Source organism: Etheostoma cragini, chromosome 1 (genome assembly GCF_013103735.1).
Source record: "Etheostoma cragini isolate CJK2018 chromosome 1, CSU_Ecrag_1.0, whole genome shotgun sequence".
NCBI classification, from domain to species: Eukaryota; Metazoa; Chordata; class Actinopteri; order Perciformes; family Percidae; genus Etheostoma; species Etheostoma cragini.
Genome location: NC_048407.1, coordinates 25,633,496 through 25,651,256, shown reverse-complemented (window position 1 = coordinate 25,651,256; position 17,761 = coordinate 25,633,496). Strand labels below are relative to the sequence as shown.

The window sequence follows — 17,761 nt, the reverse complement described above, 5'->3', positions numbered from 1 at the left end:
TCTCTCTCTCTCTCTCTCTCTCTCTCTCTCTCTCTCTCTCTCTCTCTCTCTCTCTCACTCTGCTTTCTTTATTATGCCCCCATTTTGTCCTCTGCCATTTCCCTTTCTCTCTCTTTCCTCCATGTTCTCTCTATCCTGTTGTTTACCACACTCCCCCCATGACATTTATGATACAAACTTTATTTTTAAAAATGACCAAAAAAACAAACATGCTAGGGGTAGAAACAGTTAGAATTCTTCAATAAAAGCTATATCTTGGCTAAAGGCTTCTCTCCCCATCACTACATATTGTTTCTCATTTAACCCGTCCGTCTTTAGTGCTATTTACCGGCCTCTGTTACCCACATTAACGCAAATATAAGTGCCTGCCTCATTTACCCATCGGCCCCAAGGCTAGCTGTTTAACCCAACATGGTGGTTGCTTCTGTTAGTCTATGTTCAACAAGTGGCTAACTCGCCGGGCTACAACAACCACAAATGACATGTCTTTGTCCACACAGGAATGTAAACTAGATGAATTAGGTGACAGCATCACCCTTCAGGTTCACAGAGAGGATGACCTCATAAACTGAGCTGCTCCTTCTGCACAGCTGGAAGCTTGATGAGGCTTTACTGCAGGTAAAATACTGCTAATAAGTGTTGCTGCCTGGGCTGGGTATGATCAGAAATTGTTTTAATAAAATAGAGTAGCAAAGTGAAGAGTTAAAGCAGTTTTACAGTTGACGCATCCAAGCAGGTGTATGCCAATATGACGTCAAATGGACGTAGATCTTGCTGGTGTACCAGGATTTTGAGTGTGAGTACAGAGGGCATGCACCACTCTATTTTTTTTTTCCAGCGGCACGACAAAGCGGAAACAGGAAGCCTGAACGAGCTTGAGGGTAACCGGATGCCAGGGCTGCAGGTCTCTCTTGGACACTTACTGGATTAAGATGAGTTATTTTATAGTGAATGAAAGGCTTGATCCAACAAAGTAGGTCATTGATTTAAATGAAGCATTGACTACAATGCTGCTGCCAGTTCTACCTTTTTCTTCTTCTTCTAGTCCGCAGAAATAGCATTTGCTCTTTAGCACCACCTTGGTTCAGGAGAAGACTGCAACTACTGACCACCACGCGGAAGTATAAACATTCACAGAGCTCTCATGACGTCAAATTTGCGCACCCCAACTTGGCTTCGTATAACGCCCTTCATCAGGCGCCCCTGTGTCCACTAGTTAAATTCCGGTGCATGTTGCCGAAGACAATGTTATGTGCTTTTTTTGATAAAAAGTCGAAGATACAAGTATGTGGACATAAGAATATGGGGCAAGAACAATCATTATTTTTTACTGAATAATTAAATATGCTCCCTACACTTTTCTTAAGTCCGAGGATATGTCTTCTAAAATCTTGTTTTGTCCAACCAACAATTTAAAAGCCCAAAAATACATAATGATGTGAGGCAATTAAAACAGCAATCATTTGAGAAGTCTTAATCAGTGAATGTTTGCCATTTTGCTTGATAAAAAATAAGTCAATTTACAAAAACCTAATTGTTTCAGCCCTGTGACTAATATACCCATATATCGCCATGTGAGATGCATTATGACTTTAAATCAGAAGTTCTGGACGTCCTCTTATAGAGCCGTAATGTGGAGCTAACATGGCTGCCTGCAGAGGCTGCTATGGCCAAACTGTCTTTTAGTTAGCTTTGTCTGTACCATGTCCAGCTCTGTCCCACCTCAGTGTTTTTTTTAATCCAGAACGAGTCTGGATACAATGGAAACAGACCGCCGTTTATACCTAGCATCAGAACGTATCTTGAGCAGTCACGTTGGGTCAGATTTCATTTCCCTCTCCCATTGGATGTTATCAGTGGGAAACTGTAACTGCTGCTAAACTGAAAAAAGCGCACATTTTTACTCTTGACCATACAGCTAGAATAGAGGTTTACAGTGGCTAGTGGGTGCGTTACCTCAGATGTAAACTTTTGTGCAAAGCTTTCTGGCATGTGGAAATCGATTGATTTGGCTACACTGCTGTGCATTGGCTTCGCGTAGCTGCATTTATGTACCTACATGTGTCTGCGTCATATGTCGTGGTAATGGCCTCCCAAATGATCTTTTACTTCCTTCTCTTGCTATTTTCAAAGCTGTGATCCAATCACATTTTTATAATGCTGAGTTTGTGAACCGGTCCCAAGAGAGACTTTTCCTTGTTGAGAAATGTAAGTCACACCCCTTGGCATGGAGTGTAGTTGTTATTAGGAGGATGGTCTGTTTAGTTTCCTATTGATGGAAAAATGTATCCCTCTGATTATAGGCAACCATCAATTTAAAGAAAATAGGTTATTTGCAACAATAAAGCAAAAGTTCTTAAAAATAATTATGATTATGATGATAAAGCGACAGTTTTGATTGAGAGTTTATGCACCACAAATTTATTAAAACAGCAGTATGAGTGGAATTTAGTTTCTAGGATCCCCCCATTTTTGCTTTGCCGCAATATGCAAAAATATTGTAATATCAAGCTAAACTTTATTTTATTGACTATGTACCTTGGATGCATCTTATAGTGTTGAATGCTTTGTTTTGGTTGTGATTAACATGAGGTGGGTTGTAGCATGGAACCATGCAAACATGGCAATCAGTGAGAGATGCCGGGTGTAAAGGTTAGTTTTTTATACTTTTTATTAACATGATGCAGCTTTGTAAAATATGACTGTCAGCTGGTCATCCACGCTGACAAAATAGGAAAACAACAAGAAGAAGCAGTTAGGTAATTTCCAATGTAAACAAAAGCCACACAGTAGTTAACTAAGAACAGAAGCGTAGTCCACCTAAAGAAACATAAATACTGGTAATGCTGAAGGGTTTCTAAGTTTAGAAAATGACATCACTTTACTGTAATGGAGCCTGTAAAACCAGGTAAAGACAACACCATATTACGATATTACAATATATCCAAAATACGATATCTAGTCTCATCTTACAAAATCAATACATCGATATATTGCCCAGCCCTAGGAAAAAGCCAAAAAGCACAGTATGAGCACTTTGAATCAGATCCTTGGTTTCACAAAGTGATTGGACTTCTTTTTTGACACCTAAAGTCAAAGTGTTTTTCACTGTATCTCCCATTAGAGCCCTGCCATTTAAAATGACTCTAGCTGCTAGGGGCAATACTAAAAAAAAACAACCTGTGTCTATGTCTAGCCCATATTAAACACAGGTCTGTCTTTTACATTGCAATTAAAAACCGAGAGCTCTGACCAGGGTGGGAAATTATTACTCGCCACCGGCCAATGGTGGGTACTTTTTCAAAGTGGCAGGTGACTTTGCCTTGCATACCAACCACAGTGGCAGGTGGACTGGTTTTCAGCGCTAGTCTGTGACATTGGTTTAAAAAATGTGGCAAAATCTCCCTGGTGTTAAGAGGCCCGCCGCAGCGCCAGCAGTAGCAACTGTTGAGGGCAAAGTAAAGAAAAAGAAAAGGTACTTTTCAAACAAATGGCGCATTGTGACAAAGGTTAAACGAGGGAATGGTTAGCCTACTAGGGTTGGGCGATGTCCCCTAAATTGGCAGTTGATCAGACATACATTTAAATGCCCTCTATAAATAGACAGTAGTACATGCTGCCGCTGGTAGGGGCAGTAAATTACAACTTGACCTACTTTCACTTAACTCCGGTGCCGTCTAGACTCACTCAGAGCTCCGTGCTCTGCGTAGCGACGGTACAGTTGAACGTTTAACAGAGCGACAGTAAGAATCTTGAATACCATCATAGCTGAGATCAAACTACATTCTCAGTTATATTTGCGCTAAATAACGCATTCAATAAACAGAAACATAACTCTTGCAGGGCACATGAACAGATGAACTATGTTAGCTCACACATAAAATAGCACCCTCGTGAATTAGCCTCCTGTTGCCAACATACATTCCTAAATCCTACATAACATCGTCATCAGACTTACTTATTGATGCACACACATAGTAGTATCCACAAAGTTAGCCCAATAAGGGGATAAAGGAAAGTGTGATAGCGTTCCACATTAACGCCTTTTCTTTCTGGCTGTGTCCAAGCCGAGGCGCAGACCATGACCTTACATGCTGATGCGTTACTAGGCCAGGTAGAGCGAGCTAGTAGACTGATGGAGAGAGAGAAACTATGGCATTACAACAAGGTTGCACGTAAGGAGGGGGAAGTAGCTTCCACTTAAGTGGCAGCACAGCATAAAGTGTCTTTGCTAGTTTAACACCAATACAGTTGTCAATTTCTTGTCCACTAGGATGAGCGTGTGTCTCACGGGGGGTGACATCATGTTGGTGGCCATCAACCATCACAGTGGACAATGATATGAAATCGTCCATCAACACAAACTCATAACCTACCTTACAGACGACAAGTCCATGCAAAGAACTTACTGTCGAACCGACTCATCTTCAGAAAATGAAAACAATTAGTTTGTTAGAGGAACCGCTAACCTTAAATTAAAGGCAAAAAAAGACCACGAGTCATCCAAGCCTCATATCAAGTGCACTGCCACACAGCTGGCAAAGATGGGACCTCAGGAGCAGAGTGTGGCGATAAAGGCACATTTCTTTCACATCACTTTTTATTTGCTTATAAAATATGTATTAAAAATACAAAATAATGTACTCAAGCAATTCAAAATGTGTTAGTGCACTTTCTTTTATAAATTTGAATTCTAGAAAAAGTGGCTGGTAAAATTGGGCATCCACCAGTTTAAGTTAATTTCCCACCCTGGCTCTGACTGTTTCTACTGTAGTTGTGTTCTGTGACATGGGAGCGTGCGTGCCCGCTCTAAAGGAAAGCTGATCACTTTATTTAAATTAATCTTGTGGCTAAACAACATGTTTGTAAAGAGATCACACGTTTAACATGCACTGCATGGGCTCATACACTCATTTATTATGCACGCCATCAGCTAAGAGGAAGTGACAACTCTTGCTTATATCACAGATATATTTATTTATTTATTTATCTTTTATCATCATTACCCATTGTCTGATTTTTTTTTTGTGGTTTTTCTTTTTACTCTCATAACTCCAACATGACTCTGAAATATTCATTGTTAAACTCAGGCTGAAGCTACATTCTTTAATTCAGATTTATTTGTGTAAATTGTTGTGCGGTTTGTGTTTGTCTGCTGCATACAAATTGCCCTTCTGGGACAAAGAATAAACTGAACTGAACACCTGCATCTGCAATTACTATCAACTGTCCATTAACTCTTGGTAGCTTCCATTGACATACATTGTCTCAGGGAAAGTTGTCTCAGCAAAGAAAATCAGGCTTCGGTTTGTCTATTTTACCCTTTCACGAGTCCCCCCATGTGTTGACACTAACCAAAGTGTTGATCTGAATAGAAGACATTAGGGTTAGCCGGTAATACGGTATACCGCAGGGTCTTAAAGATAGCAAGGGTATCAGTTTCAATACCGTCATAAAAAAAATGAGTAAGGTGTGCCGACAGTTTGGAGACACTGTCTGAGCCTCGTCATTTTTAATGAGTCACGGTAATACCGCGTACCGCATTAAAATAGGGAGGTTTGACGGTATCAAAATTGGATACCGCCCAACTTTAGAAGACTTCTTAAATGTAGTTATGTGTATGTAATGCACATGTATTCATTTCCTTGGGGGAAGTGTCAGTCAGTCTATTGATTCCCATTTTCCCCATTTGTCTCCATAGTTTGCAGCTTTTGTGTCTCATTTTCTGCATTGGCATGACCTTTGTGGACTCTCATGCCACCGTTGGCACCGTCTCACAGCTCCGCGCCAGCTATCTCGTGTCTCCACGCTTCCCTAATTTAGCTTTTCATGAGATGTAGTGAAAAGAGATGATAGTTCTATACAATACCTCAGACGTGTTTTCTGAAGTGTGTGTGTGTGTGTGTGCGTGATTGCGTGTGTGTGTGTGTGTGCGTGTGTGTGTGTGTGTGTGTGTGTGTGTGTGTGTGTGCACATGTGTACGCTCGCGTGCGTGCGGGATACGTTGGCATGTCTGCTGCATCGCTAAGAGTAGCACAATACCTTTATTCCTTACCTTTACTCTCATCTGTTTCTTTCCCTCCATCCATCTTCCATTTCTTCTTATTCTTTTACCGCATTCTGATCCACTCTTCCCATCCCCCCCTCTCTCTCTCTCTTTCTGTCTCTCCCTTCAACCCCTCCCCTTACTTTTTCTTCAGTATTCTTTTCTTCCACTACCGCTTCCTCTCTTTCTCCATTTTCCCTCTCTTCTATTCGCCCATCTCCTTGTCAGTCACCTCTCTCTCTCTCTCTCTCTCTCTCTCTCTCTCTCTCTCTCTCTCTGTGTCTATGTTCTTCTTCTCTTGTCCCTATCACACACTTGCATTCAAGTCTTTGCATGAAACAATCTTCCAGCACTTTTCCTTACTCATAAACCTTACTAGAGAGAGAGAGAGAGAGACAGAGGCACAGAGAATGAGAGACAGAGAGAGAGAGAAAGAGAGCGAGAGAGAGAGAGAGAATACACAGAAAAGGACCCTGCAATAGATAAAGGAAGAAAGACAGACAGAGAGGCAGAAACAAAGACAAGAAATGACAGACAGAGATGGGAGAAGGGCGCGAGAGTGAGGCGGGAGTCAGCCTGGTGGAGACATAATTTCCGACTGATATGATGTTGATTTTACTTTTTGTTGTTGGTATTTGTGTCTTGTGACTTTGAGGTGACCCATTTATCATCCGACTAGCAAGGAGCCTTGTGTGATATATGAGCTGTACATTTTTAGTTTGTTTGTTTTTTAAACCTACTGGCCACATGCTGACTTGTTGGAAGAATATTTGTTTGTTTGTGTCTGGTCTGGCTGGTGTGACCAGAGTCCCTGCCGAAACTGTGTTGAAGAAGAAGACGAAGCTGGGTGGAGGCGGGCAATGTTAGCCCCGCCTCCCCTCATCCCTCACATATAAATCGGAGGCGAACGTAGCCTGTTCTCACTCAACACTCGCATGAAGAATGAGATCCTTAAAGCACCTGAAACCTCACAGCAGGAGGAGTGTGGTGAGTTTATTGGCTCTCACTCGTAGCATGTTGGGTAGTTTACTGAGGCGGTGGTGGGCAACATGGGTTGATCACACTCACAGCTAAAAGACAGGTAGACAGCTGTCTCCAGAGATGCTCTGGCTCTTTGCAGGGTTTTTTTGTTTTTAAAGTTGCCCGTTGCGGACTTCTTATTTCTCACTAATTAAGGATTGTGTCTGGTATTGACTTTATTTGCCCTCTTTTGAGCTTTTTTTTTTTTTTTTGAGCTTCCTCGTTTTCTCTCACTTGCTCTGTTTTACTTCACAATTTCTTTTTAATCTTTCATTCTGCCTGGCTTTCATTTTGTCATTTTCTTTCTCCTTCTGTCTCCTGGTTGCACACTGCCTCTCCCTGCCTCTCTGTCTCTACATATCTTTTTTCTCTTTCTTCCTCTTGCTCTCTTTTGACTGCTGCCACACTCACCCTCTCACTTTTTCACTCAGCTCTCCCCTCCCTCTCCAGTGTCTCTCTCTCTCTCTCTCTCTCTCTCTCTCAGCTTTCTTCTTTCCCTCCCCCTACCCCCTCTTCTCCTTATCTCTCCTTCACTCTCCCTCTACCTTTCATATTCTCTTTTTTCTCTCCCCCCTCCCCTCCACTAAACTCTTGCCTGCTCTAAGCTCTCTCTCCTGCTTCGCTCTCTCCCTCCCTCCTTCCCTCCCTCCCTCCCTCCCACTCTCCCCCCCTCCCTCTGTCTCTGCTTTTTCCTCTTTCCCCTCTGTGTTCTCTCTGCTCTCCTCTGTTTTTCTCTCCTCCTGCTTTTACATTCTTTTTTTTATTTCTTAATCTTCCTCAGTTTTTTCTTTCTCTTTTTCCCCCTCTTGCAATTGAATGTGTGTGTTTTTCTGTAGACCAATAGGCCATCTAATCCCCCACAACACACATACACACACACACACACACACACACACAAATACACAGCCATACATGTTTAGCACACTGGATTATGATGTTGTCTATCATAGTTTTTGTGTCTCAGTCCCTAGATCTAAAGATTTGCCAATTTCCAATAAAGGGCTCCTTCACAAATTAAATCAATCAAAATGTATTTCTCTCTCTGTGTCTTTCTACTATCTCTGTCGACAACTGGCTTAAAGAGACACTCTGATTGGACCATGAGCCTCGACATCTTTTTGTTCTCATTGGCTCACTTGGACAGTATGCTGTAGTGTGACTGAAGCCAAATTATTGCCATTACTTATCTGCCTTAGTTTCAATTGTTTGTTGGCCTAAGTGTCCTGTTTTGACAAATGCAAGCTGTTTAAAAGTTATCAAGAGCAAGCGAGGCTGTGTTCTTGATTATTGTTTCTTAGCTTCTCCATGCTAATATTGTTCATAAGTTAGAGGTGAAAAGTTGGCTGAAACAACAAACTTACCTTAACATGTCATTCATTTCCCCCCACAGTATCGTGCAGTTGAATGAGTTACAACAATCTCTATTTGCTGATTCTATCTCCATGGTCAGATATACTTTGATGATTTCTTTCTTGCAGTGCTGATGCATGTCTGTGTATTTGTGTCTCTTTTTGTTCCAGGAGGAGGCGAGCCGGCGCCTGGGTAGATGTGAGCCCAAGGTAATGGCCAGGCTGGTGGACATAGGCACACAGACAGACCCCGTAGTCGTGCTGTCCCTGGCCCAGGCCGCCGTGCTAGGTCTCATCTCCCAGAATGAAGTGTTTGGCGCTACCATTGCACCCAACGGCTTCTACACCGGCGAACCCAAAGAGTCCCCTGCACCACCAGTAGACGGCGTTGACTACGAGTACGCAGACCAGCTTATTGGAGCCAACGGAGATTATTTGGGAGACAACTTGGGAGAAGACGGACAGATGCAACCCAGTTGCAGTCAGAGGAGGTGGCAGCAGGGGCCCCCTCAACATCCAGATGCAAAAATGGTGGGCCCCGATCGTCACAGCCTTCAAGGCGGTGACGTGTCCTCATCCCATGTGTCCTCTTCCCATGTGAAAGGGGAAGTGGTGAACTCTGCAATGTCCTCCTGTGTCCACATGCTTAACAATCTGGCTCCCAGAGGTGGGTTGGTACAAGTGGATCCAGCCACCCTCAGAAGTAACAACAAGAACTGTGTGGAGTGTGAGCGGGAAGCATCCAACCAGCCGCAAGCCAACACGCACGGTCACCCTCCTCCCCCCCAGGTGAGCCACAGAGGAGGGGAGCAGGGCCACAGAGGACTGCAAAGCCAGCGCCCTATGGGGGGCCACAGCCGAGGTGGCAGAGAGGACGAAGAAGATGTAGAGCACCAGGGGAACAACATGATGAAGCCCACCCAGCAGGACGAAGCCATCAGCAGCTACTTCCAGACCAGCGAAGTGGGCAGCTATGATTCGGCCGAAATGGGCATGGCGGGCGAGTACGAAGACAGCAGCCAGAACATGATGTGGACGGATGGGAATGCAGGAGCGCAGCATCAGCAGCCCCCCCACCCTCAGCCTCCCCGTCGCCACGGCGGCCGCAGAGTGGACCGGCTAGATATCAATATCCAGATTGATGAATCGTACTGCGTAGATGTGGGAGATGGTCTGAAGCGCTGGAAGTGTCGCATGTGTGATAAATCGTACACCTCCAAATACAACTTGGTCACGCACATCCTGGGCCACAATGGCATCAAACCACACGCCTGTCCACATTGCGGGAAACTCTTCAAGCAGCCCAGTCATCTTCAAACCCACCTGCTGACCCACCAGGGCACGCGTCCCCACAAATGCACCGTCTGCAAGAAGGGCTTCACCCAGACCAGCCACCTGAAGCGACACATGCTCCAACACACTGACGTCAAGCCCTACAGCTGCCGTTTCTGCCGCCGCGGCTTTGCTTATCCCAGCGAGCTGCGAGCGCACGAGGTGAAGCACGAGCGCGGACGTTGTCATGTCTGCTCTCAGTGTGGCATGGAGTTCCCCACCTACGCCCACCTCAAACGTCACCAAACCAGCCACCAGGGCCCCCACACCTTCCAGTGCACTGAGTGCAACAAGTCGTTCGCCTACCGCAGCCAGCTCCAGAACCACCTGCTGAAGCACCAGAGCCCGAGGCCTTACACCTGCTCCCAGTGCGGCCTGGAGTTTGTGCAGCTCCACCACCTACGTCAGCACTCGCTCACTCATAAGGTACTGACTCGTCCACTCCAACCCAGACTTCCTGACTGCTCTAGTTACAGATGCACTATACATATTACCTGTATAGATAATGAGACTCGTAAGGGGTTTTCTTTTGTCATGTAAAATAAAATGAAAATAGAGTGAAAGCAAACAGGCATACAAAAAAGGGGCACTATCAGATCACCAAAAGGAGGCTACCACACCTGTGTTCATCTTCTGTACTTTACCCATTGAGATCTGGATGAAGTCAGCATGTAGGATAACTTACCCTGGCAGGCATCCACACTACGCACTCTGTACTGCGTCAGTTGTGTCTTTAAGTCTGACTTTTGTTGTGACTACAACTTCCATGAGATTTTTGGGGTTTAAAATAGAAGTGGATGAAAACAGCAAAACATCCCACACCAAGGTCAGAATTTGTTTTTTTTGCCATTTTTCCCGTCCATATAAGGCATTTATCATTGTAGCGCTAACAAGTCTGACTCTGACGGAAATAAGAAGTAGAATAGATATCTGTTCAGTGCTGCATTTTCACAAAGATTGGAGTCTGTACATTGAGAATACTGAGAGTTTCATGTAGCTTACTCCTCATTATAGACTTTGTTTGACTGAAATGTCTGTAATTGTTCAGTGCTCGTTGTGTGTTCTACAGAAACACACACACACACACATACACGCGCATAGTTGAGGAAAAGAGAGATGAGGACACTGAGATAGCGCAATTAATTTAATATTACCCGAGGACTAAATTTTTCTAGTATTTAGGCTTTGATCATTTTGTTGTTCTAAAATACACAACATGTGACATGTTGACATTTCTCTGAACCCGCATTCTTCATTTCACCTTTTGAACGAGGCATTTTTTGGAAATAGACTTCCCACAGATAGATGGATAGCATTTCTAATAGAACTCACACACATTGGCAAATAACGATGCCGTATTCCTAAGGCTTTATAAATGGGATCCCCTTCAGGGGAACAAAAACCCTGAGCCACACTCATCATGGAAATGAGAGAGCAGTCAGAATTCTCAGTGGAGAGAATGTTCTCTTTTGTATCTGAGTCTGATGTCTGTTCACTGCTCCCCCTGGTGGACAACAGTAACACAGCACAGTTGTGCAGACTGCGGGGAGACTGACAGTCTGCCACATTTGTCTGCTTATACAAACATAGTCTCTTGACCCACCGGTGACCTGTAATACTTGTTTGTTCTTCTCCATAAACCAGAATCCAGTTATTCAGATCCACTTGTGTGTGTGCTGACTGCAGAGTGGAGTGTACGGTGCAGAAGCACATTCATTGAGACAAGCCTCAAGGCCTTAGATGTCGGGAATTGTCTGCTCATGTGTTTTGCTTTTCAATGTTTGTACATATACTGTCGCATGTGGTTAAAAATATTACAGGAACCGAATAAGAAAGAGTAGAAAGGGCTTTTCCCCCTCTAACTGTAGTAGTCTCTTTTGGTATACCCAAAATGGCTGCCGTGAATTTTGATAAAGTCAGACAAATGATCGACCTCTCACAGGCAGGATGTGATTATCATTTGGTTAAAATGTTCTACAAAACTGCCACTCCCATCTTAGGCAAACGGTCGTCATGCTTTTATTGTTGTTCTTTGGTCTATATGTTTGACAAAGGTGTTATATCTTCCATATTATTTTGTGTTATGACCTTAGATATCAGACTACCGTAGCACAATTAAAGCCAGGGGTTTTCAAAATTAGACACGGTGGCCCCTCCTCAGTCGTACTACTTCAATGACGCATAATCATCTCTCATTGTTTTGGAACTACAGTTCCCGTGATGCTCTGGGGAATGGGAACAGGAAGTACAATGTGGCCATCAATTCAGTGAATTATGTGGTGGGCTACAACCTTTTTTGCACCCCAATAATATATTGAAAGTGTTGCAATAAGTATGCAATATTTTGTTTATTTTCTGGAGCTCTGCGTCCAATCCATTGGCTGTGTAGCTTAGCTGTGTTGGATTTGAAACGCTATAATGATCATGTTTCATTGGCCAGCAAACGTGCCACTTGCACATGTTGGCGCACTTCAGCACACGGGTCCCATACGTGACAAACCCTATGGAGCGTACCATGTGTGTGCATATTTCAACAGAGTGACAGTGTAAGTGAAGAAATTAATAGACAACAAAGTGGAAAAAAATCAGAGAAGCAAAAGAAAAGTTGTGTCCTGTTCTCATTATTTATTTTATAATGAACAACCAGTGAAACATGTCCTGTTCTGTAGACATGGACTTTATTTATATATGTTTTACTATACAACCAGTGAAACATGTCATGTTCTGTAGTAATGGACTTTATTTATATATTTTTTACTGTACAACCAGTGAATCATGTCCTTTTCTGTTGACATGTAGACTTATTTATACATTTGTGTTATACCAGTCCAATATGACTGTCAGTTGATTTAAACATTCTGTTGTAAGAAAACTTGTTTTAATTTGTTAGGAATGTATTCTGGTTGCGTTTTCTATGTAACGTGTTTAAAAATATCAAACTAATATGGAAAATTCATCATCGATATCGCCATATCACATTTTGTCACTATTATGCCACCTTAGCAGGCAACCAAACCACAATAAATAGCACCCCGTTATAATAAACCAGAATGCACTTGTTTCTGTAACATCACCCAGCGTCCTTCTTTCAACTCTCTGGCAACTCCCCCTAACAAATCAAACGATCTTTGAATTGAGCAATGAATCCACTTGTCTTATTTTTAGTGAACAATGTGAGGAGGGAAAAAAATGACAGAACACATTTTTATATCTGAATGATTAACCCTTTCCTGCTCTTTGGACTCTGCAGGGGATGAAAGGCCACAAATGTGACGTGTGTTCCCGGGAGTTCACCCTGTCGGCCAACCTGAAGAGGCACATGCTGATCCACAACAGCGTCAGACCGTTCCAGTGTCACGTCTGCTTCAAGAGCTTCATCCAGAAACAGACACTTAAGACCCACATGATAGTCCACCTGCCTGTGAAGCCATTCAAATGCAAGGCGAGTGTTTGATCTTGATTCAGTTTATTAAAGCTACATTGTGAAAGAATCTAGCAGTGAAATTGTACATGACAACCAACTGAATATTACTTTCTAGTCCTTGACATTCCGAGCGTGTTTTAACTCCTACGGTAGCCAAACACAAAATTAGCTGTTAGTTACACACAGATGTTTTAGTCACTCCAATATTAAAGTTGCTCTTGTTGCTTTGCCTGTCACGTTGTTGTTTGTATCAAGCAACATGGCTGTTCCCCTTTAAGCGAACGGCTCGTGTGTATTCTGAATGACTCTGAATGGCAGATTCTACGCTGTTGCGAAGAGTTTGATTAGCTGATGGAAGTAATTACACATGTATGAGCACATATTTGTGAAAGAACAAAGGAGTTTTTGCTAAGAATCAACTTAAAACATTACACAATGTAGGTTTAAAGAAAAGAAAAACGTTAATATTCAGGGTGTAATTCAAATTAATTTTGTCATGAAATGTAATGACGCTTTTAAAGTTTAGTATAATTTAATATTACAGGATTTGTGAGGATGAGACACTTCATAAGGATATTACGCTGTGATATCAGTGGTTTTGCTGCAATGAAATCCACATTCTTACCGTGCAAGAAAATCGACTGAGTTTTGAGGCAACCGTCATCCGGCAGGATATTTTAGTAAAAGCAGCTACTTTGACATATACATATCTTTTAAATCAGTTTATGTATGTGTTAGGGCTGCTCGATTATTGGAAAAAAAAAATCATAATCACGATTATGTTGGTCAATATTGAAATCATGATTATTTTACACAATAACTCATTGACTTTTGGAAAGATGTTGCTTTTGTTCATTACTGAATCTTAAAAAAGGAAAACTGTGAAAGTCCCCTCCACTGTGTGATTGTATCAGTTATTTGAAGAAGAAAAAAGGAAAAGAAAAAGTTGCAGTTGCAGAGTCATTAGTTACATTTGATGTGATAGAAATCAGTTTTTTTGCCATGTTTATTGTCAACCACAACCAATGTATGCCCTTATATTTTTGACTGAAAGTGCCAGCTAGATACATGTGCAACTAAGCTTCCACCATGTTAGCTATATACTCACTGTATATTGAACTTTTGATACAGTACATGGTCACAACATATTCATAGGTTTGAATGCTCTTGCTAAACAATTCCTAATGGTAGCTACCCATTCCTGCCCAGCCCTCAGTTTTTGTTTTTTCTTCAATGCGTGTGTGCTTTCTGCACAGGACATTGTAGCCTTTTACTTGCCAGTGGACTTACTACCAAAGTTGCTACTGTCCCATTACGGCTGATAACCAGAAAACAATGTTACTGACATGTAAAGCCCTGCCACTGTACAAATGATCCTGCAATGTGCAGTGTGTTTACACACCGTTTTTGTCTCATATCGTTTAGCTTTACATTACTATTCTATCCCATGTAGTGAATATACTGCTTAAAGTTTTTGAATTACAGAGTGAACAATCAATGCCTTTTTTTTTTATTGAGACCTGTCATTTTTCTGTGAAGGCTGTCTCCAGTAGGAGTGAACTCGTTTGCCTCAAGGCGAAGAGCTGGGGGAAATAAGATCGTAGAATCTTTCAAACCCCCATAACGGCAATATTGATAAACACAAACTGATATGCTTTCTCAGTAGGTTTTTTTTTTTTTAAACTATAGTTTCCTTGATATGGATATTTTACAGTTGTCAGTTTAAATGTGAAGTGAAGAATGAGCGTTTGGATGGAGAATCAGTAGTTTGGGGTTTTTGTTTGTAGTTTCAGCCCTGCCACTCTTCAAATGAACCTTGTCAACATGTACAAGTAGCTACTTTGACATATACAAATACTTTTACATATAAATTAGTTTATGTATGCATTAGGGCTGCTCGATTATGAAAAAAAAAAAATTATGATCACGATTACTTTGGTCAATATTGAAATCATGATATTTTTACACGATTGCTCATTGACTTTTGGAAAGATGTTGCTTTTGTTCATTACTGAATCTAAAATAACTGTGTAAACACCTTGAACTGTGGAATTCCCCTCCAGACTTTTCTTGTTAAAATATAAAAATATAAGAGTTGTCTTGCTAAACGTAATGTGCAAAATAATATTTTTTCTTGATTACTCTGTTTTTGTGATTGTTTGCGATTTCGTCATCACGATTACATTTTTTTTTACATTTCACAGCCCTACTCTGTGTTCATAAATGTCAATAAATTTGGTAATGTTTATTAATTTTTTTGTTTATTTTTTTCAGGTATGTGGCAAGTCGTTCAACAGAATGTACAACCTGCTGGGCCACATGCATCTTCATGCTGGCAGTAAGCCCTTCAAATGTCCCTACTGCACCAGTAAGTTCAACCTGAAGGGAAACCTCAGCAGGCACATGAAAGTCAAGCACGGAATGGACGTCTCACCAGAAGGACAAGGTGAGGCATGCTGCACGTTGTTGACAAACAAACTGTTCTGTTATTTTTCCAGTGAAGATTGATTGAATATTAAAGCTTTACTTCAAACATCCTGGACTATAGCTGCCCGAAGCCCAAAAAATGAAAGTTGCTGGTTAAGTAACCATCACCACCCCCCACCTTTTTTTTTCCAGAGAACTATATATATTTGTGTTATTATTTTACTTGTTAGTTCTTGGCACTTGTACCTATACATGCAACAAAAATGGCAAGGGGGGGGGGGAACACAGTAGAAAAATGGTAAGTAATAAGAAGTGTTGACTAGTTTGCCACTTGGTTTTTCCAATAGTGACTATTTCAAAGAAATCTCTACTTCAGTCCACAATTCATTGGAGTGACCCTCTGATCGCAAACCTGCTACTGGCCTGGTCGTACAGCTTGGAAGCCGTCATCAAAGCTCAACAACTCATATGCACATACCCACAAATTTAAAATTAACATTGTTTGCGATAAATATTTACCTTTAAATATAATTTTGAAATATTTAATAGTAACAGACCATCAGCGTGCAAACCTGAATATGTTGACATCCTTGGAACCCGTCATGCTCCGTCTAAGATGCCGACACTGTTTCATAATTGTGGTATTTTTGCTCAGACAACATAGATCAGTGATGTAATTCTTTTTTTTACTTTTCACCCAGGCAACAATCATACCAAAGGCTCCTTTTGCTGAATTCATGTATTATCAACTTCTTCTCGCTTGTTTTTGCATTTCACTTTTTCAGACAAATTTTTTTGTATTGGTGCAGTGTGTTTACGATTATTGCAACATCAAGTATTGCAGGAATGGTGAAGGCCCAGAAAACCCAAAACTCAATTTCCCGTATAACCTTCTTACTATGTGCCATGCGATCCTACAAAAACGCATAACTTCCTGCCAAACATGAGAGATTTCTGTTTTGTTTCCCCTTTATGCTTGTCTCAGTAGTTTGAGATGGATTGGGTGATGTCATGTACCTTCACGCAGAATTTATCCACATTTGATAATCTGATGACAGTTATGGGATTGCCTGCTTATGGAGCCTGGCCACTGTCAATCAAATCTGATCAAATCTCACCCGCACAGTGAGTTGTTGAGTGTTAGACCTTTACTTAAAATGACATATGGATATTTTTTCATTTTATATATATATATATATTTCATTGTTGATGTTTTTTATCATACATATCTAATGTTAAAAGGAAAAACTTCAGGGCCATAACTATAAAAAAAAAAAATATATATATATATATTCTTATATTTTAGTAATTCATAGCAAGAACCCATATCTATTAACATTAAAGCAATAAAACAATGTGAAACAGGATGTGTTACCCTAATGAACACTGGTGGCCCAGGGATACCTTCAGCATGAGGACACTCATTGTGGTAGCTTTGGAAATGTACTTTCTAATGCTTTTCATGTTTGTGTTGTATTTTCCAGAAGTTCTTCCAGAAATGGATAGCCAGGGGGAGTATGAAGGACAGAACTTCAGCTTTACATCACCAGACAATATGGACAATGGTGGCTCCCAAAACCTCACTAAACTCACTACAGCAAACATGGAGGACATGGAGGAGTATTACAATTTCGGGAAGGATACAAGCAGCTACGCTACACCTTGAGTGGTGATTAACTGTTGATCTTTTTTTGTTTTGTGAAGACAGAAAGAAATTACAGAGTTGTTGTCAAGGCTTTGGGAGACACTGGGGACAGGGATTGTTTTGGTTTGGGCCTCCTTCCAGAAGAGCCAAAACTGATGGACTCTGATGGGAGACCGGGAAGGAGACGCACTTCGAGGGACACGTTTTAGTTCTGTTGCTATGGCAGAGACCCTGAAACTGCTGACGCTGGTCAGGAGCTCCTTATTTTTTGGGGATTACTGCGCCTTCCGTCTCAAAGACTCTCACTGGCAGATAGTATGTTGTGTGTATGTATCTGTTATTTGAAGAAGAAAAAAAGAAAAGAAAAAAAGTTGCAGAATCATCAGTTACATTTGATGTGATAGAAATATGTTTACCATTTTTGCCATGTTTATTGTCATCCACAACCAATGTATGCCCTTATATTTTTGACTGAAAGTGCCAGCTAGATACATGTGCAACTAAGCTTCCACCATGTT

At 41.6% G+C, this 17,761-nt stretch overlaps 1 protein-coding gene across 3 annotated transcripts in view; it reads left to right on the top strand.

The window, feature by feature from the left end:
* The window catches only part of LOC117947375 (zinc finger protein 710-like), a 30,088-nt gene extending 12,334 nt beyond the window's left edge, over nucleotides 1–17,754 (top strand). Inside the window, exons 1-6 of one of the 3 annotated variants that reach the window (XR_004657483.1) lie at nucleotides 6,794–7,033; nucleotides 8,587–10,173; nucleotides 12,998–13,189; nucleotides 15,446–15,617; nucleotides 16,587–16,723; nucleotides 17,083–17,754. Coding sequence is in view for 2 of the 3 variants with exons in the window: in XM_034876669.1 (XP_034732560.1) it covers nucleotides 6,989–7,033; nucleotides 8,587–10,173; nucleotides 12,998–13,189; nucleotides 15,446–15,617; nucleotides 17,083–17,264 (2,178 nt within the window). In the remaining variant the exon portion in view is untranslated. Of the gene's footprint in view, nucleotides 1–6,793; nucleotides 7,034–8,586; nucleotides 10,174–12,997; nucleotides 13,190–15,445; nucleotides 15,618–16,586; nucleotides 16,724–17,082 lie in introns of those variants that run through there. The other 2 variants (XM_034876669.1, XM_034877486.1) reach the window with 2 other exon arrangements.
* Nucleotides 17,755–17,761: the final 7 nt, after the last annotated feature.